The following is a 21586-nucleotide window of genomic DNA, read 5'->3' on the forward strand; positions in this document are numbered from 1 at the left end:
ACGGGCCGGGAGCCAAAGTTTTCCAACACCTGAAATATAGGGTTGGCTTATGAATGGGTCATACAGTTTTTGCTGTTTTTACCTATCCATTTTGGGAGTTCAGCTTATAGATGAACGGGACAATGAACGAGTATATGCAGTGTATATAAATTGAGGTCAACACACATTTCTTTGTTCAGAAAACTTCTGCCTGGGTAGGGCTGCATGGTTTTGAACATGTGCTAAGAACATCAAGCCAGGAGAATTCATAACTTTACATGTGCTCTGATATACATTTCACCATGATATTATTGGCCAGCGAGTTAGTTTTCACAAGGTATCTTTTGTACAAAGATTATTACAGTCGTGAGGAGGATGTGAATACGTGGTGCTTTCGGTCACAGTACCCAAAAAGGGAGAAAAAACAGAGACTCCATGATGTCCACTAAAATCTTCACTATTCCTAATCTGTTTTATGTGAAAGGTGTTTGGATGTTAGGATAAACAGCAGTATATAATCCTAAAATAGATAATGAAACCAGTAAGTATACCTAATGAATTAAAACCATCTAAGTTCTCAAAACAATGTTTGGATCACTACCACTGTTGGTGTGGTCACTTCTCTTCCTGGTTATCCACACAGCCAGGAACAAACAAACCAGGAACCAGATAATGGGAGATTGAAGGATTAGAGGTATGGGCAGGGTCCATAAAACAAATGTTCTCTTATGAAATGGTGTACAGAATGAAGATGGAGAATCATTGAGTTTGGGAAAACATATCTTCCTGCCCCCAACTCAGAAGAGAAAATCAAACATCACTATTCTGTGTCTGTAAGGTAGAAATAAACAGAGTCATAGCTGTATGGTCATCCATAGCATCTGATGTGGCTTTTCTTAGCTCAGAGTGTGAAGATTTAATTTTCTAAATTTTATTTTTGATTGCTTTCACCTTGATAGTATTGTTGCAGTCCTATAAATATAAGAAGCAGTTCTGTTTTATTTTTCACTGTAATGCTGTAATACAAATATTTTTAAATGTTAAATACTGTGCTATAATTTAGTTTTCTATGTACAGTTCCTACCTGTTTATATACCTTCAGAAGAGGAAAAGAAAAACCCATCGTTGTATGCAAATAATGTCAGACGTGTAATGGCAGAGTAAGTATGCTGATAATATATTGGATTATAGACTAGAAATAGATGCTTGATTTCACTTTGGTATCAAAAAGAAGTATTGAAGTTTATCAGTATTTGCTTGCCTCCAGGTAAATGTAGGTTATATTTCATAATGATGTATTTAAAACTTTACATATTGTTAACTTTTTTCTTTCTAATGTGTTTTATTATTTGAGAAAAGTAAGAAACTGCAATGATTGGCAGAAAGCAAGTACTATAGCAATACTATACTGCCTTTACTGTAGTTCCTTTAGCTGTCTACGTACCTCAGATCTTAACATGGTACTTACCACATTTTGTTATGGTGTAAGAACTTAGCAAAAAGAAATAATGACTATAACTTGAAGTTTAAGCTTTGTAAGATAATTTACTTTTTTTAAAAAATTGAGGAAAAAATAGGGTACACCTAGGATTATAAAGGTACGTATAATTATTCTGTCTGACATTATTTCAAATGTAAAAATACAGAAATCTAAAAAGAGGTTCATGATAGTGAGCTCAGTCTTTCTTAATGATATAATACTGATTAAATGGGAAACACTATTTCCAAAGGCAAATAATGTTGTACAGTTAAGGACTCATGATTCATGACATGCACAAACTTTAACACTGTTCCATTATGTTTATGCACTGATAGTATAGGTACACAATCACATGTTTTTTTCTCAAGTTTCTTTTTATTTCTTATTTCTTTTGTACCACTGCAGCAATACACACATAGCACCTTATAATTTTTACATAATTTCCCTGTCATAATAGTCCAGTGTTTCTTTTGACTTAAACTTGTAATACCTGTCTTACTTTCTATATATTTATCTTAATTTGGTCAGCAACCTTGTAATTTACATTTAACAGGATATTTTATGTCCTTATTTTATTTATATATATACACACATATATATATATGAAAAGAAAATAATTGGTCTTAGGATTGTATTGATGTATGTTTTTAGTGATTACTTGTTTGATAGTATTGCTAACATAGAAATGTATCTGATATGTATTTTTCCTGTGGCTTATACTCAGACTTCCTTAAGGAAGTTCAAAAATTTATCCAAATACTGGATGTGTTCTAAATGTTTCTAAACTGTTGCTTTAAGTTGACATATGAATGTGTGTAGAATTTATACTCAATACTGATTTAAAGGTTGTATATATTTCTAACTAGACAAAAAAAAATGAAAACTGATTTTTCTATATAATTGCCATAAAATGTATGCTTTTCCATGAGATAAGTATAAGAAAACCATAGTATATTTACGATAAGATGTATTTATTAAACAAAATTGAAGTGGGGACAGCTATTGAAATGTCATTTGATAATGTAGCTGTGAAACCGTATGTATGCCAGCACAGAGGGCTGGCATACATACGTGCTTGGTTAACAGTTCTCCCCACTGTTTCTCACTAGTCCTGGAGAAGGGAATGAGAGGAGAAGCATCTACTTTATCGTTTCCCCTTCCAGTGCCACTTTGTTGTCTACTTTGCCTCCTGTAAATGACATTGGGAAATACAGATTCTCCTCTGCTGCATGTATTAACTATGTTGCCTAATCCCATGGAAGACTCCTTCCCCTTGCTCAATTCCACCTTTGTCAAGGATGTTCCCCAGAACACAGTCTTTGTGACTGTGTTAGTCAGTTCCTACTTGTATGTAGCTAGAATACCGTATTAAGGTAACTATCAGGCACACATACTTGTATCAAGGATGTAATACTTGAAGGGGAGTTAATCCAGCCACATTTTTTTGTGTTCAAATTTAAGTGCTGATACCTGGATGCATACTTTGCAAGCACTAATACTTGAAGCAGTTATCAAATGCCTGAAGAGGTGTAAATGCTTCAAAAGTTGTAAAAGTTCAAATACATGTATCTGCGTTTTCACACATGCAAGTGAACTCTTTAAAAATTGTATATAAATATTTATATATCCAGCATCAAGAATGTGGAAATCAAACCAAATCAAATTAAGTTTACCTCATCTCCATACAAAGGAACTAGCCTCGGTCTCTGAAGCACCCTCTGCAACAGAGTCCCTGAAGTCCCCTGATGTGATTTTAAAGAAGCAATCATACAGTATGTGTGTATTGCAACATTTTGACATCTAATTTTATATGAATCAATAAGCTTTGCTTCTTCCTTGTTTTTTCTGCTTTCTTTCGTCTCTTCACATTTTCTTCTGTTTTTAATTTTCCAACCAATTGATGTTTATCTCTCCCTTCTTTGAAATCTGCACTTTAAAATTACAGGGTTGGGATCCCAATTTTATACATTCCCCCAAACTGATTATAGTTTGGTTTTACAAGCATAGGCAGCTGTGAACTGTGATTTAACCATATTCTTCACTTGTGCAACAATCCTGCAAAAGTTCAAAGGCTCTAGCACAGTTTAAGGTATCTATACTACAAGACCACGGTTAATTGTCAGGGAAGTTACCATGCTATAAATGAGTTCTCTCCCACAATATGATGGATTATGTATTTTAAATGGGTTCTAAATCTTTCCCTCAAGCTATCCTGTCTACCTTTACCCCCGCTATTTTCCTCTATCTTCCTCCTCTCTGCACTTTGCAGGCCCCTTTACACCTTTCTCCATTTTAAACACATTGCAGCTGCCCCTAAACCAGTATGTCTGTATTCTCCAGTCTCTACATCTCTTCCGACTCCCTAAACTTCCTTTAGGAGATTTTTACTGTGACACGTGCCCAAGAGTGTATACCTGTCTGCTAAAACAATGTCCTTTTGGCATCTTAGAGACTAACAAATTTATTTGGGCATAAGCTTTCATGGGCTAGAACCCACTCCATCAGATGCATGGCGTGGAAAATACAGGAGCAGGTATAAATACATGAAAAGATGGGAGTTCCTCACACTTGGTAAGGCAACTCCCATCTTTTCATGTATTTATTCCTGCTCCTGTATTTTCCACTCCATGCATCTGATAAAGTGGGTTCTAGCCTACGAAAACGTATGGGGGGGGGAGAGTGGGTTTTTGGGGGGCTGAGAGCATGTTAGCATGCTGTCTTGTAAGTTCAGACAGCAGCAGATCCCCTTCCCCTGCACCTCTCTCTCACACACAGCATTCCACAGTAATGGTTGCTTTGTCTTGGAGCAGATAAGCATACTGGCTGTCAGAAACAGAGCTTTCAAAGGGCATATTGGCATGCCTGCAGTGATTCCAAAACAATGACGAGTGGCCACTTGACTTAAGGGGATTATGGGATGTTTCTGGAGGCTGATCAGAGCTCAGTAATGCAACACTTCATTCACACTAACGCCCGGGCATTTCAGCCAGTGCACAGCAAGTGTTAATCTTCTCACCGAGGTGGAGTACCAGGAGCGCTCTAGTCCTGGAGTCAGAGTGCTCTATGTGCCTTGCCATTGTGGACGGGTAGTGAGCTAGGGCGCCCGGGCTGCTGTAATGCGCTCTAACTCGCAAGTGTAGCCGAGCCCTTTGATTCCTGTTTTAAGCTTACAACCAGTTTTTTCAGGAGAAATTAATCAAGTTTGGTAACTGTGAGAACTAGACATGCGTTTGCAGTAGGTGGAGGAGCTGGTTTGATTTTTCTGTGAAGGAGAGGGCAGCAGGAATTGTCAGGTGCCTTGCTATGAGGAGACAGAAAAACTTGTTAGATTATTGAGGAAATGTGAAATAACAGGGTACAGTCCAGACTAATGAGCAACTGTGTCACCTCTGCCCTGTAACCTGGGTTGCCCTTTACAATGCCTTGCTGCTGTAGCTTCGAGCATGGACTGCTCACAAACAGCCTCCTGCATGTAAGTCACTCCCAGCTATATCCCTGTGTGTGCTGCAGCCAGCCAGCCCTGGTTATGCTGTAGAGTGAGCCCCAATAACCTCCCCAGTCCAGGATCTTCCCCCAGAAATGTATGTCCTGTATGGCACTGCCATCTCCTGGACAATACAAATATGTTGTCTGTTATTCCTTTAAGGGAATAATATGCACACAACTTGTTAGCCCAAATGGAGTTACCTAGACACTTCAACTTGAACCCACTGGATTAGATAAAACAATAAAACAAGTTTATTAACTACAAAGAGAGATTTTAAGTCAGTACTAGTAATGAGGCATATAAATTAGAAAGGTTACAAGAAATGCAAAGATAAACCGCTTACTGGTGCCTAACTTAACAAATCATATTTGATTCAAAGCACAGTCTCACTGACCAGACTTTTTAGGTCAGGACTCTCCCCTAGCATCAAATGGCTGCTTCCTTTGTCTCTTCAGAGGCACTGAATGCGATGGACAGAGATAAAGGTGCCGATGGGTGTTTGTCCCTCCTTGTTATAGTTTCAGTTCCCCTCTTGAAAAACATTTCCAGCTGAGAACCAGGAGCCAAAGAGTCTGTGTGGAAGGATATTCCCTGCTAATTTTTTTCACCTGTTGAACTTGCTTTGTCTTCCCTTCACTACTTAAATGAGTTCAGGCAAGTACACATTCCTTTGTTTAGGACAGAAGTGTTTCCCAGCTTGTGCCTGGGCAGAGCTATGGAGTTTGGAGCATGTGTTGTTAACACCATACAAGGGAGTCTTATAACTTCACATACAATGTTGCCACACACATTTTAACAGGACAGTACTGACCAGCAAATTGAGTTTTTAAATACCTCACAAGGCATATTTTGTACAAACATTATTACAAAGGTGTGTAGGGAGTGAACATGAGTATATTCTGTCACAGGAACTTGTGAAGGTAAGACATTAAATAAACCAGAAATTGATAGCTGGGCAGTTCTCTGGGATTGTTTCAGCAGGGAAGGGGGAAACTGAGGTTAACATCCTGATGTTTGAGGTTGAAAGGAGGGAAGTGGTTGCTGCCTAAGTTGGAGATATGGGGCACTGTAGTATTCATTTCAACTATTTAAGTGAATAATAGTCTTCAAACTTGATTAAAGTTGACATTTTACAATAAAACAAACTTTCAAACTTGGATGCCTTAAGGTGGGCATGTAGATCCATATTAGGGAACTATATTTAGATAACATTTTGGTCCTCGACATATATGCAGAAAACTAAATATGGATTTAGATGCCTATAAAGCTAAATAAGATAGCCTGACATTTTTAACAGTGTTAGGGACATGCACTTCTTATTGATTTCAATCTATTTTGTGGCCCATGACAAGTTAAAATTGATGGAAATTCTGATTTCTCATCTTCAAAAGACAGGCTGCTTTTTTAAGTGCCTATATATGGATTTAGGTGCCTAAAATTAGGCACCAAAGAATACAGGTGTTGGCCTAAATAATAATGTATTCAGATGCACATGTGATTGGACAACAAATTAAGCCTTCTACTAAATTCTGTTTGTTAAAGAAATTGGTGGATCTGGATCTAGGGGACTGGTACACAGTTCTTGACTTAAAGGATGTTTACTTCCATGTCTCCATAGTCCCAGGACACAGACATTTCCTGCGTCTCATAGTGGCTAGGTGCCACTTCCAGTTCATGGCTGCCCTTTGGCCTGTCCTTGGCTTCCAGGGTGTTCACAAAATGTATGGTGCCGGTAGCGGCTTACCTCATTGTCTTTGGTCAAGGTACACCTGGCAGCCATTACAGTGTTCTACCCTCCGCTTTCAGAGCAGGTCGGTCTTCACCAATCCCATGATGGGACAATTCCTGAAAGGTCTAAATGCCTATACCTGCATGTCCGGGACCTGGTTCCCCCATGGGAACTGAATCTTGTGCTTTCAAAGCTCATGGGCTCCTCCTTTGAACCCTTTGCTCCCTGCTCCCTTCTGCTTCTCTCCTGGAACTTCAGCCTGGTGGGTGTCCAAGATCAGGGCGCTCACTTCAGAGCCACCTTATATGGTTTTCTACAAGGAGAAGGTCCAGCTGCATCCATACCCGGCTTTTCTGCCCAAGGTAATTTCCCAGTTCCACACTGGCCAAGACATTTACTTACCGATCCTCTGTCTGAAGCCTCATGCATCAGATGAGGAGTGCAGGTTGCATACTCTGGACCTCAGACAGGCACTGGCCTTCTACATTGACAGAACACGGCCATTCCATAAGTTAGCCCAAAGAATCTCATCTTGGATCATAGCCTGCATCCGCTATTTCTATGAGCTGGCAAAAGTGCCCCCGCCGGCAGTCATGACAGCTCATTCAACTTGGGTGCAGGCATCTTCGGCAGACTTCCAAGAAATTTGTCAGGCCGCCACTTTGGTCGTCTGTTCATACGTTTGTGAGCTTTCCCTGCTGATTTTATGCTCCTCGCCAGTCTCTTGGTGATGTCTTGTTTTTGCTCCAGGAAGACAGCTCACCATTCTTCTGTCCTTTTATCCCTTGCAGAGTGTTCTCTCCACTCTTAACAGTCCCCAGTGAGGATAATCCATTGTCTTTGGACAACATTTGGACATAGTTCCTATCTGGCTTTGTCTGAATGGAAACCAGTGCAAATGACTGTGATTTAGTGGAGGGCTTGTGATGCAGTAATTTTTTAAAATTAGAAATGGAGTAAGATACCTGTTTCAAACTCATTGGGTTATTTATTCTATTGTCTAGTATCAGAGGGGTAGCCGTGTTAATCTGGATCTGTAAAAGCAGCAGAGAATCCTGTGGCACCTTATAGACTAACAGACGTTTTGGAGCGTGAGCTTTCGTGGGTGAATACCCACTTCGTCAGACGCAGGTAGTGGAAATTTCCAGGGGCAGGTATATATATGCTAGCAAGCAAGCTAGAGATAACGAGGTTAGTTCAGTCAGGGAGGGTGAGGCCCTGTTCTAGCAGTAGAGGTGTGAAAACCAAGGGAGGAGAAACTGGTTCTGTAATTCTATTGTCTGTTACTTTAATTTTAAAACCTTCCTAATGTTACTGAATTCTCCCCTATTTTTAGTTACACTTACACTTAAAGACACTTGGAATTCTTGTACTTCTAGTTTTATGTAATAAAATGAAGTATTTTACTATTTAAGGTTGCAAGTTTCTGACTTCAGTGAAATCCAAGTGACTGAGTTATTGTTGAAGCTCTGCTTAGGCAAGTGGCTCCTAATTTTTTTTGTGATAAGTCCCCCCCCAAATTGCAGCTCCTATTTTGCTCCCTGTTTTCTCTTGGCTTTTTTTCCTTCTTGTATTTTCTGAATGTTTAATCCTTACCCCCCCCCCCCGACATTATTAAATGTGTTACCTGCTTTTATTTTTTGTTAATACAATGAGGAGGCCTTGTGGCACCTTAGAGACTAACACATTTATTTGGTTATAAGCTTTTACGGGCTATAACCTACTTCATCAGATGCATAGAGTGAAAAATACAGTAGGCAGGTATAAATATACAGCACAGGAAAAGATGGTAGTTGCCTTAGCAAGTCAGGGGGTCAGTGCTAATGAGGCCAATTCAATCAGGGTAGATGTGGTCCATTCCCAACAGGTGACAAGAAGGGGTGAGTATCAACACAATTACTTTTTGTAGTGTTTTTTGTTGTTATACATGAGCAAATTTTGCAGCCAATTATAGGCAAGTTGTCATAGACAGTTACGGGTTAATTCCCCTTTTACCTGTGAAAGATTAAGAAGTTCACATAGCCTAGCTGACGCCTGACCAGAGGAACCAATGGGTGGACAAGATGTTTTCAAAGAGGGAGGAGGGAAATCAGTCTTTGGTCTGTTCAAAAAAGTTTGTGCCAGAGTGAAGTAACCAGGAATCAGCCATCTAACATTTCTTAAAAGTAGTAAGTGTTTAGAGAAGGAATGTATTAGATTATGTTTATTTTCTTTTGTGACTTTTTGCGTAGAGGGAGAATCAAATTGGGTTTCTTTGGCCAGGTCTACACTACGCGGTAAAATCGATTTTAGATACGCAATTTCAGCTACGAGAATAGCGTAGCTGAAGTCGAATATCTAAAATCGATTTACTCACCCATCTTCACCACGCGGGATCGAGGTCCGCGGCTCGCCATGTCGATTCCGGAACTCCGTTGGGCTTGGTGGAGTTTCGGAATCGATGTAAGCACGCTCAGGGATCGATATATCGCGTCTAGATGAGACGCGATATATCGATCCCCGAGCAATCAATTTTAACGCGCCGATACAGCGCGTAGTCTAGACGTGGCCTTTGTGTAACTAAGGTTTTGCCCAGAGGGACATCCTCTGTGTTTTAAATCTGTTGTCTGTGAGGGTAGCTTGCATGCTAATCTCACAGAGGTATTCCTTTCACCCTTTTTCTTTAATTAAAAGTCTTCTTTTAAGAACCTGATTGATTTTTTTTTTCCTTGTTTTAAGTTCCAAGGGTTTTTTGAATCTGGGCTCACCAGGAATTGGTGGGAGGTGAATCAGTCTCAGTCCTGCCAGGAAAAGGAGGATAAAGACTGGGGAAATATTTGAGGGAAGACAGAGTTTCCAAATGACTCTTCCATGAAAGTTCTTTTAAACTATTTGCCGGTGGCAGCTACTAGATCTAAGCTGATAAATAAGCTTAGGGGTTATCTCATGCAGGTCCCCACATCTGTAAGTATTTTTCAAGGAACTGCTTGACATGCAAATCTGTTACTAAAGTTACAGTGGCATGTGGAGTGATTCCACATCATGCAATCTTCCCCATTTCTCCTCTTTGCACTCGTGAATTAGGACGGGACCCCAGGTGTTGGAAACCATGCCATAACTCATCCTTTGGTGCAGATGCACCTACATAAAAGATTGTTACAAGGAGGAGGCAGGTAAATGGTTCTTATTAACTTCTGAGGATAGGACAAGAAGCAAAGGACTTAAGTTGCAGCAAGGGCTGTTTAGGTTATACATTAGGAAATACTTCCCAACTGTCAGGGTAGTTAAGCACTGTAATAACTTGTCTAGGGAGGTTGTGGAATCTCCATCACTGGAGATTTTTAGAGTGGGTTAGACAAACACCTGTCAGGGATGGTCTAGATAATACTTAGTCCTGCCATGAGTGCAGGGGACTGCACTAGATAATCTCTCAAAGTCCCTTCCAGTCCTACAATTATATGATTCTATGTTCATGTAACTAAAAAAATAAGGTTGCACTTGCAATTTCAATTTCTCATGTATTTGCCTTCTGCCTGTCCAGGGAATTGTTGGGCATCTGCTTCTCCTTACCACTGGAGGCAGGAATATTAAAATTTGTGTATAGCAATTGCTGCTTGCTTATTAGTCACATGGATTCCTGTACTTCATAAAAACGTTGGTTAGATTCCTCTTGTTAGCTCTAATGTTGAGCAAATTTCATAGGGTTTAGAAGTTAATTTCCAATCATTGGCAATCCATTGTAAGTGTGAAAGACTATAGACCAGCCACTCCCATAGGTACTGATGGATCAGAGTTTTAGCACCCATTTGCTCCCACTATGTACGCTCTGGGTTCAGTCTACCAATGCATTTCTCCCATCTTGACCCATCACAAGCTGGACTCCAGACCTTAGATTTTCCCCCTCCCTCCCTCTTTCTCTTGCATCTGTGAGTTGTAGCCATCACATGTCCCTCTGAAGAGGTGGTGTTGGGTGCTGAGAGTGTCTGCTGACACCAGACCTTGGCCACCAGAAGCCTTAGTCCCTCAGGAGAGAAAATCTAGAAGTCTATGGAAAAAAGTTAGGGTCTGTTGTCATGCAACGGAAGTAGGCCAAAGGATACTCTCCAGGCATGTTTGAGTTACTTGGGGTAAGCCCCCTCCTACCAGCCAAAATTATTCCCCTTGCCCTAATCAGCACAGTTCCATTGGTCATAGCCAGGGGCGGCTCCAGGCCCCAGCACACCAAGCACGTGCTTGGGGCAGGAAGCCACGGGGGGCGCTCTGCTGGCGCCGCAAGGGCGGCAGGCAGACTGCCTCCAGCGGTTTGCCTGCAGAGGGTCCGCTGGTCCCGCGGCTTCGGTGGACCTCCCGCAGGCAAACCGCCGGAGGCAGCCTGCCTGGCCTGCTTGGGGCGGCAAAATCCCTAGAGCTGCCCCTGGTCATAGCAGACCCATTACTAGCTATTCATAATGTATATCCTGATGAGACCCCTCCAGAAAGGGTTCTCATTCATCATGTGACTCTGTCTACCTGAATTCGATGAATTTATCTGAATGTGGCCTCACTGCAAAATCAGTATATGCCAACCTAAATTTACTTCTTATTTGATGGCTTCATTAAATATCTGAGCCATGGCATCTTATCGGTCCTTATACTGACTGCCTTAGCGGGAGGCCCTCCATTCATCCAAAATAAGAGTTTAGTTTCTCACCCTCTCATGTTCAGATCCATCAAAGCAGTGGCAAAACTTACTCTTCCTGTTAAAGTACTTGTTATTAGTTGGACGCTTAACGTGGAACTGGCATGTTTAAGGAAATAATCTTTTAAATCAATGGTGGGTACTTTATTGTTCTTGTCACTTAAAGTTGCATTCTTTGGGGTCATAATTTGGGCAAGGAAGATCCAATGAATTGCTTCCTTTATCCTTTAAGAAAACCTTGACTTCTTTCCTGACAATGTAGTTCTTTGGAGAACATTTGCATTCCTTCCTAAAGCAGTGTTACCTTATCATCTAAAGCAAGAGATTACATTGTCTTCATTCTGCTCTAATCCTCCTAAGGAAGTAAGGTGGCATCAATCAAATCTGTTGAGCTATAAAATTCTACTTAGGCAGAAAAAGTATTTTCAAAAAATGGGTGTTTCTTTAATCACCTATGCTGGCATGAATTGAGGTCTCTAAGCTTCAAAAGCAATTATTGCCTATTGTATCTGAGAAGCAATTATTAATTCTTATAAGAGAGAAAACATTTCTTCTTAACATAAAAGCTTTCTCTCCAAGACCTATTTTTAACTTTTTGGGGAGTGAGAAGGGAGGGAGAAATACAGTTTTCCTGAGGAAATCTGCCAAGCAGCTATATTGAGGTCCTCCACTGTTGCATCCATTTTGTAATGTTTTGTCAATCGTAAACAGCAGATGTTGCCTTCTCATAGGCTGCCATCATCACTTTCACAAGCATTCTTGTCAGTTTCACCTATGAGTAAGGAGCCTGCATCAATTTTACCTCAGCTCTGGGATTCCTGGTCAAATTTCACAGTCTCTGGTTTTCCTGTGTTAATTTCACCTTAGGACACCACCCTCCTCAGTTTCTGGGTATGTCTACACAGCAAAGAAAAACCCATGGCTGGCCCATGCCAGCTGACTCGGGCTCACAGGGGATCGGGCTGTGGAGTTGTTTCATTGCTGTGTAGAGATCTGGGCTGGGGCTGGAGCTCAGGCTCTGGGACCTTGTAGGTCAGTGGTACTTTTTCCACGATCATACTTCAGGAAGCTTTTATGTGAGTTTTATTTCCTTATTTTTGTTCCCCTTTTATATTATCCTTAGTGTTCTTTTCTTTGTATCTCCATGGACTTGTATCTGAAGAGTCAAAGTAAACATTCTGCACCAGGTCTCTATAGAATGTATCTTTTGTTTTTTATATGAGCATTTTTTCCATTGGCTATTCACTTTTAAAATTTTTCCTTTGATATATTTGTATAGGATTTAATGCTGTACTCAGCCAAGGTAATAAAAGGGGTAGGGGTGTGTGTGTGTGTATGTAAACGATAGATTTGTGTGTATCAAAAGAGATTATATTTACTGTATTGAGTTTCTTTACTTAAGGGCCTTGGAAGTTTCAGTAACAGACTACACATTTGAAGACTGCCAGCTAGCTTTGGCTGAAGGACAACTTCGTCTGCCTTCAAACACCTGCCTTTTAGAATTTGCAAAGCTTGTGAGAAGCCTTGGGTGAGCATATAAAATTATTTTTAGTTACTAACATTTATACAAACGCAACTGTCTTAGTTACCCAAATGAGTAGAAAATGGAATTTTCTATTACAAACAGGAAGCACTAATGTATATTTCAAGAAGTACCTCACTAGAGGTCCCCTCCTTGCACCCTTCAAGGTTGGAGAGGTTTTGTCTGGACCAGTAGGTGAAAGAAAATCTTTCGCTCCTTTAAGGACAGAAGATTGCACTGTTAGTCTTTTGGCTCCTGAGCCATCAGCTGTCAGTTTGTAAGCCCTTCCCCGTGTCTGAGGTGTCATTCTGCACCCTGAACAAAGCTCTTCCTCTTGGGATGAGAGCAGGATTTCCAGGTTTTGGGCATCATCCTAGTTATCTTTTGGAAGACTGGGAAGGAATTTTTCCCGCACTGCCATATTGACCTTGACACAGTATAGGGTTGCTTCATTTTCTCCTGAGCAGCCCAAGGAACTGGTGGGTTTGGTCAGATTGTAAAATTAATGTTGTCACAACTTGGTGGATGACTTATGTGAATACTCATTTGATAGGGGGTCCAGTTCCACTGCAGATTAGAAGGCATCTCCTAAAGAAAGTGGGAAATGGAATTGGAGCTCCTAATGTCTTGTATGGCAAGGAGTCAACCCCTCTTCCCTTAATTTTCATACAAGGGGATAGCAGTCAGAACGCAGCAAACAATGCTGGGGTCACTGTGTGGGGGAGTGGGCTGCGGGCAGCCCACCCCTGGTAGTAAAGAAGGATATGAGGGTGCCAATAGTGGACATCTGGGTGGCACAACTTACGGAAAGGATGAGCTGCACTGGATGTCTTGTTGCTCAATAGTTCCGAGATGTGTTACTTAGTTAAGGTGCGGCCTAGCTAAACAATATTATTAGTGTTTTGTCTGTCTTCCTCAAGTGCCTGGAATCATCTCACTGCATTTATTTTTAAAATCCCACACTTGTTACACTTCAGACAAGTCTCAGATGATCTTGTATTATAAGACAACAAATGTACACAGTGCTTCAACTGGTTGCTCCTCTTCCAGCATGCCTAGAAAAAGCAGCTATGGACAGCTTATGGTTCTATCTTCTGCCAATGTTGATTAAGGCTGATGTGTAAGCACTAGGGCTGTCAAGTGATTAAAAAATATAATCACGATTAATTGCACTGTTAATAATAGAATACCATTTATTCATATATTTTGGGTGTTTTCTCCATTTTCAAATATATTGATTTCAATTATAACAGAATACAAAGTGCACAGTGCTCACTTTATATTTATTTTTTATTACAAATATTTGCAATGTAAAAAACAAAATACAGTATTTTTCAATTCACCTAATACAAGTACTGTAGTGCAATCTCTTTATCATGAAAAAGCAGCAGAGAATCCTGTGGCACCTTATAGACTAAAAGACGTTTGAGCGTGAGCTTTTCGTGGGTGAATACCCACTTCGTCCAGACGCGAGGTAGTGGAAATTTCCAGGGGCAGTATATATAGATGCTAGCAAAGCAAAGTCTAGAGATAACGAGGTTAGTATCATATTCAGGGAGGATGGAGGCCCTGTTCTGCAGTAAAGGTGTGGAAAACAAAGTCGGAGGAAGAAAACTCGGCTTTGCGTAAATTGCAGTCAAAGTCATTCACAGCTCTCGTTTAAGTCCAGAGCTAATGTGTCAAATCTGCAGATCGAACTGAAGCCTAGCAGTTTCTCATTTGAAGTCTTGTCCTGAAAGTCTTTTGCTGCAGGAGGCCACCTTACGGTCTGGCTATAGTGTGGCCAGGGAGGTTGAAGTGCTCTCACTACAGGTTTTTGTATATGCCATTCCCCTGAATAATCTGTTTATGTCCCATTATCCTTTCCGTAGTGACTGTCCAATTTGGCCGATGTTAAGATAGCAGCAGGGGCATTGCTGGAAATATGCATGGCGTAATTACCATTGGTGGACGTGCAGGTGAATGAACCAGTGAATGGTATGCTGATCTGGTTAGGTCTGTGATGGTGTCCCGCTGGTTAAGATATGTGGGCAGAGTTTTGGCATCGGAGGTTGTTGCATGGATTGGTTCCGAGCTAAGAGCTACTATTGGTACGGTGTGCAGTTGCGGTGAGAATACGTTTCAGGTTTGCAGTTGTCTGTTGGGCAGGATTGCTGCCACCCAAGACCTGTGAAATGGTTGGATCAATTTGTACAGGATGGTTGTAGATCCTGATGAATGCGTTGGAGTGTTTTAGCTGGACTGTATGTGATGGCCAGTGGAGTCTGTTGGTTTTCTTTCTTTGTTGTTCCTGCAGTAGAGCTCTGGGTAACACGTCTGGCTCTGTTGATCTGTTTCCTAATTTCCCTCGTGCGGAATTGTATTTTGAGAAATGCTTGGTGAAATTTTGTAGGTGTTGGTCTCTGTCTGAGGGGTTAGAGCAGAATGCGGTTGTACCTCAGTGCTTGGCTGTAGACAATGGATCGTGTGATTGCCCGGAATGGAAGCTGAGCATGAGTAGCCATCGCAGTCGGTAAGGTTTTCCGAATAGGGTGGTGTTAAATGTGACCATCACTTATTTGCACGTGGTGTAATAGAAAGTGGACCCTCCCTGTGGATTGGTCCAGGCTGAAGGTTGAGGGGGGTGGAAGTTGTTGAAAATCATGTGGAATTTTCTAGAGTCTCCTTCCCCATGGGGTCCAGATGATGAAGAGTCATCAATGTAGACATCTATGTCTACAGCAATGTAAGGTAGAGAAGGGGCGTGAGTGGACGAGAGCTGAGGAAGCGTTGTTCCAGTCAAGCCTAAAAATATTGCATATTGTGGGGCCATGCGGGGCCCATAGCATGCACCATCACAGACCTAACCAGATCACCAACAACATTAGGACCTAACCAGATCACCATACCTACACTGTTCATTCACCTGCACAATCCACCAATGTAATAATACGCCAATCATATGCCCAGCAATGCCCCTCTGCATCTACATCGGCCAACTGGACAGTCAATACGGAAAGGAATAAAGGACCAAATCAGATATCAGAATGGCAAATACAAAAAAACCTGTAGGAGAGCACTTCACCTCCCTAGCCACACTAATAGAAGACCGTAAGGTGGCCATCCTGCAGCAAAAGACTTCAGACCAGACTTCAAAGACTGCTGACTTCAGTTCTCTGCAAATTTGACAGCCATCCAGCTCTGGACTAAACAAAGAACATGTGAATGGCTGCCAATTAACAGACCAGTTCTCCTCCCTTGGTTTCAACACCTCTCTGCTAAAACAGGGCCTCATCCTCCCTGATTGAACTAACCTCGTTACTCTAGCTTGCTTGCTAGCATATATTACTGCCCCTGGAAATTTCCCAACTAACTGGCGTCGACGAAGTGGGTATTCAACGCCACGAAAGCTCACGCTCCAAAACGTCTGTTAGTCTATAAGGTGCCACAGGATTCTCTGCTGCTTTTACAGATCCAGACTAACACGGCTACACCTCTGATACTTTATCATGAAAGTTGAACTTACAAGTGTTGAATTATGTAGGGAAAAAAAACAGAAAAAAAACCTGCATTCAAAAATAAAACAGTGCAAAACTTTAGAGCCTACAAGTTCACTCAGTCCTATTTCTTGGTCAGCCAATGTCTCAGACAAACAAGTTTGTTTACATTGCAGAAGATAATGCTGCCTGCTTCTTGTTTACAATGTCACCTCAAAGTGAGAAAGGTGTTTTCATGGCACTGTTGTAGCCGGCGTCGCAAGATATTTACATGCCAGATGTGCTAAACATTAATATGACCCTTCATGCTTCAACCACCATTCCAGAGAATATACATCAATGCTGATGACGGGTTCTACTCAATAACAATCCAAAGAAGTGCAGACCAACGCATGTTCATTTTCATCATCTGAGACACCAATCTGGCAACTTTCTTTCAAGTGTTCTTGTTTGCCTCCTCACCTGGAGGCATGGACTATAACCTCATGTTTCCTTTTCCAACTCTAATTATTTCCTTTCACTAATTAATCCTTTATCTTCCAGCAGCTGTACACAGGAGGAAGGAAAGGAGAAAATCATTTCTAGTGTAGGAAATATAGACGATAGAAGAACAGTAACGATAAGTTCTTATTCTGTAGAGACCTTGCACCTAAAAGGATCTCCAACAGGACAATAGAGAATGCTACAGGGAGTCAGCAGGAACGTTCTATTCTCCACATCAAATTTATCCCTAAAGGCTCTGAGCTGACTTGTACTCAAAGTAAACCCCTCTCCTTTAGTATGCAGGTGCTAATCCTAGGGCTCATTTTAGTCTCCTTGCAACATTGCTTGGCTTCTGTGACTGCTTAGCCAGCTACCAATCAGCCTCAAAGCTGTTCGCCCAATTTATGTCCCCTTGAATTCTGGATATTAGTGTCTGTTGCCAAAACCAACAATGAAACTCTGCTAAATGGGCATTCTTCCTTGATTTTTCAGAGGCTCTGTGACTCCCTGTTTTGGGTGCCTATCAAGGTGATAGACTCCCTGAATTAGGTGTTTATCAGAATGGATTGAGTTAAATCACTAAGTGGAAAGCACTGATTTAAATAATTGGTTTTAATCAAATTTTCCATTTGTACTCTAGTTATTTTCTAAAGAAAGGTGCATTCTCAGTGATTGATATAAGCATTAAAAAATGTTGATTTACAAGTAAATAGAGCCTTTATACTATATTTGGGACATCTTTTTTGCTAGCTAGTGTGGTACCCTGTAACTATATACATTTATTTAAGCAATGATATGGCTTAATATTTTCAGATACCTATTATTTGTACAGTTTTAGTATGTTAGAAAATGTTGAATGATATATTTCTTGTTTATTAGACAATTAACATTTGGCTCATTATTTGGGTCATGCTGCCTTAGGATGGTAACTGGAATTTAATTAAACAAGAAACCACATATAAAATTCATTTTTTTTTATTAAACAAAACCTTAAATATTTTGGATAAGTAAATTTTTCTTATCAAAACATGTTTCACATTTATAACTAAATTATTTATTAAACAGAGGGATTAATTATAGTCAGTGAATTAAACTGATTGTTTCAAGTCATCCTGGAAAATGTGTTTCAAATACACCTAAGTGAAAGGGACTGGAGTTTAAGTCCCTGTTCGCTTAAGTTTTTTTAAAATGATACAGTCTCCCTGGTGACTTAGGCTGACCTGTTGTGCCATATTTATAAAGCTTAACCTCAAAAGTTAGATGTTTCCCTCAATAATTTCTTTATTTTTTATTTATACATTTTAAGAGATTATAATAAGTTTAGGCCATATCATGTTTTATATTGAATTCATACTTAATTTTAAACAGGTTTATTTTTACAAAGAAAAAAATATAATTTAAATAAAATAAAAAATCTGATTCAAATTTTAAAAAAAACTATTTATTTTTAAATCATGGATTTTTATCCACCATGGCATCTGTACATTATGGAAAATCTCAGCTATTCTTGGCTTTTCCCCACTAATAGGAAGATTGCAATCCTGTTTTTTTGCATAGTGGACTGTAGTTTGCAGTGGGACCCTCAACATACGCTTGCTTGAGGTGCAGTCACTATGCAGTTTATTCATTGATTTAAAGGCTAGAAAGGACTGTTGCAATTATGTAGTTTGACCTCCTAAAATGTCACTCAGTAAATTCCTACATCAAGCCCAAAAACTTGTGGTTGAACAAGAGCATGACTTCTAGGAAGATATCCAGTCTTAATTATAAAGATTTCAAATGATGTAGAATTTACCACATACCTTAGTAGGTTGTTCCAGTTAAAATTTACACTTTATTTCCAGTATGAATTTATCTTGCTTTGAATTCCTGTCACTTGATCATGTTATAGTTTTGTCTGCTACATTGAATTGCCCTGTTTTCATAGATTCGTGGATTTTGAAGACCAGAAGGGACCACTAGATCTTCTGTTCTGACCTCCTGTGTATTATAAGGCCATTGCATTTCACTCAATTAACCCTAAATCAAGCCCAATAACTTGTTTGGTTAAAGTATATCTTCCAGAAAGGCATCCAGTGTTGCTTTGAAGACATCAAGAGATGGAGTGTTCACCACATCTCTTGGTGGCTTGTTCCAATGACAGATCACCCTCATAGTTAAAAATGTGTGCCTCATTTGTGATTTGAAATTTATCTGATTCCAGCTTTCAGCCATGTTATGCTTTTCTCTGCCAGATTAAAGAGCCTTTCATAGCCAGTATTTTCACCCTGTAAAGGTACTTGTACACTGTAATCAAGTCGCCCCCTGATCTTTTTGATAAGCTAATCAGATTGTTCTCTGTAAGTCTCTCACTGTAAAGCATTTTGTCTAGCCCTCAGATAATAGTTATGGCTCTTTTCTGCACCTTCTCTGGTTGTTGAATATCCATTTTAAAATGTGAACACCAAAACTGGACATAGTATTCCAGTATCACTCTCACCAATGATATGTACAGAGTTAAAATCACTTCCCTACTCCTACTCATGACCACCTGTTTATACATCGAAGGATCATGTATTTGTGATGCTGTGGCAAAAAGGGAGATCATAGGAGATCATATTGAGCTGCTTGTTCACTATGACCCGTAACCCTTTTTCAGAATCACTGCTTTCTCGAACAGAGTCCCCCATTCTGTAGGTATGGCCTGGATTCCTTGTCCTTAGATGTATGACCCTCCATTTGGCTGCATTAAAAATCATTTTGTTTGGATGGGCTCATTTTACCAAGTGATCAGATCGCCTTGTGTGACTGCCCTGTCCTCCTCATTATTTACCACTCCACTGTCATTGTTGAAATTTGATCTACAAACTTTATCAGCAGTGATTTCATATTCCAGATCATTGATAAAAACAGCAAAAGTCCTAGAACTGGTATCTGCAGACCCCCTTAAAAACAACCCTATTCAATGATGATTCTTCATTGAAAATGACTTCTTGGGATCTGTCAGTTAGCCAATTTTTAATCCACTTAATGTGTGATTAACTGATATTGATAGTGTTAATTTTTTAATCATAATGTCATGTGGTGCTAGAGTCAAATGCCTTACAGTAATCTAAGTATACTACATTTACACAATTCATTTAATTATTCATATTGTATAGTGCTAACACATTTATGCAGTTACCCTTTATCAATCAAACTTGTAATCACATAAAAAATGAAATAAAGAGGTTGTTTGACAAGACTTCCTTTCCATAAAATCACATTAACTGGTATTAATTATATTACCATCCTTTTAATTCTTTATCAATTAAACCTCGTAGCAACTTTTTCATTATTTTGCCCAAGATCTGTCAGGCTAATCACACGAGGATGATGTACTTTAACATACTACTTAGTTACTAATGGATTAGAAAGAACATCAGATAGGGATATACAATTTTAAATGAGCAGGCCTGAAAAACTTCCAGCCAAGAGACCTTAAAGTGTTGGCTGAGGAGCTCTCTGGCCTGCTGATATTCATTTTTAATAAACCTTGGAATATCAGGGAAATTCCGGAACACTGGAGAAGTGCTAATGTTGTGCCACTATTCAAGCAGAATGACCTGGGTAACTGTAGGCCTTCATCCCTTCCTGGGCTCTGTTAGTTAGCACGTTCAGCCATATGCATTCAAGATATTGTGGAAGAGTTATCAATAACTCTAAAACAGATAATGGTGTCTTAATATTGAGTGCCATCCTCTTCTCCTCTTTTACCCATTCTATTCTTCCTAAACAGGTTATAACCAGCAGTTTTAACATTCCAATCGTTAATCATTCTGCCAGCTTTCTGAAATGCCAATTAATGTTACATTTCTTCTCATCAATGAGAATGTCCCATTTGGCATAGTTATATAAGTATTTGGGAAAAAAAATTATCTTCACAATCTTTGCCACTGCTTTTCAAGATACAGTTCCTCATCCTGTAATTCAGCTATGGAACTTGAGGAGGAGGGAGTTTGATTATGCATGGGCTGCAATGGCAGGCTGTGGTTTTGCTGCCTTTCTCGCATTAGATCCATTAGATCCACAGCAGAGCATGTCAATTTGCTCCCCCATGAGCTTGACCGTAGCGTCCTGCCTGCTCTCATCGCGCACCTCCCTCCTCTTTCTGTGTTCCTGTAATGCTTTACGGTACTCTGCAATTGTTTGCCTCCATGCATGCAGCTGGGCCCTATCAGTGCGGGAGGACTGCATGAGCTCACAAACATGTTGTCCCGAGTTCATTTTTTCACCTTCTAATCTGGACCAGCCTCTGGGGCGGAGTAGATGGGGGCTGCATTGAAACATTTGCCCCTGCGGGAGGAGAAAAGGGGAGGGCAATATTTTAAAAAATACATTGCAGAGAACAAAGGGGGCACTTTGGTATGAGTAATACTGTTTCCAACTACAAATTTAATAGATAAGGGTACTGTGTTGAAGTAAATATATTAAGGCCTGGTCTACACTACGCGTTTAAACCGAATTTAGCAGCCTTAAACCGATTTAACCCTGCACCCGTCCGCACAACGAGGCCCTTTATATCGATATAAAGGGTTCTTTAAACCGGTTTCTGTACTCCTCCCCGAGGAGCGCTGAAATCCGTATTGCCATGTCGGATTAGGGTTAGTGTGGCCGCAAATCGACAGTATTGGCCTCTGGGTGGTATCCCACACAGCACCATTGTGACCACTCTGGAAAGCAATCTGAACTCGGATGCACTGGCCAGGTAGACAGGAAAAGCCCCGTGAACTTTTGAATTTCATTTCCTGTTTG

At 40.3% G+C, this 21586-nt stretch overlaps 1 protein-coding gene across 3 annotated transcripts in view; it reads left to right on the plus strand.

The window, feature by feature from the left end:
• The window catches only part of LPCAT1 (lysophosphatidylcholine acyltransferase 1), a 212434-nt gene that overhangs the window by 108620 nt on the left and 82228 nt on the right, over nt 1–21586 (plus strand). For all 3 annotated transcript variants that reach the window (XM_032766723.2, XM_032766721.2, XM_032766722.2), the window contains exons 9-10: nt 1057–1139; nt 12735–12860. In XM_032766723.2, coding sequence (XP_032622614.1) covers nt 1057–1139; nt 12735–12860 — 209 coding nt within the window. The remainder of the gene's footprint in view (nt 1–1056; nt 1140–12734; nt 12861–21586) is intronic.

This window comes from Chelonoidis abingdonii, chromosome 2 (assembly GCF_003597395.2).
Source record: "Chelonoidis abingdonii isolate Lonesome George chromosome 2, CheloAbing_2.0, whole genome shotgun sequence".
Taxonomy (NCBI): Eukaryota; Metazoa; Chordata; order Testudines; family Testudinidae; genus Chelonoidis; species Chelonoidis abingdonii.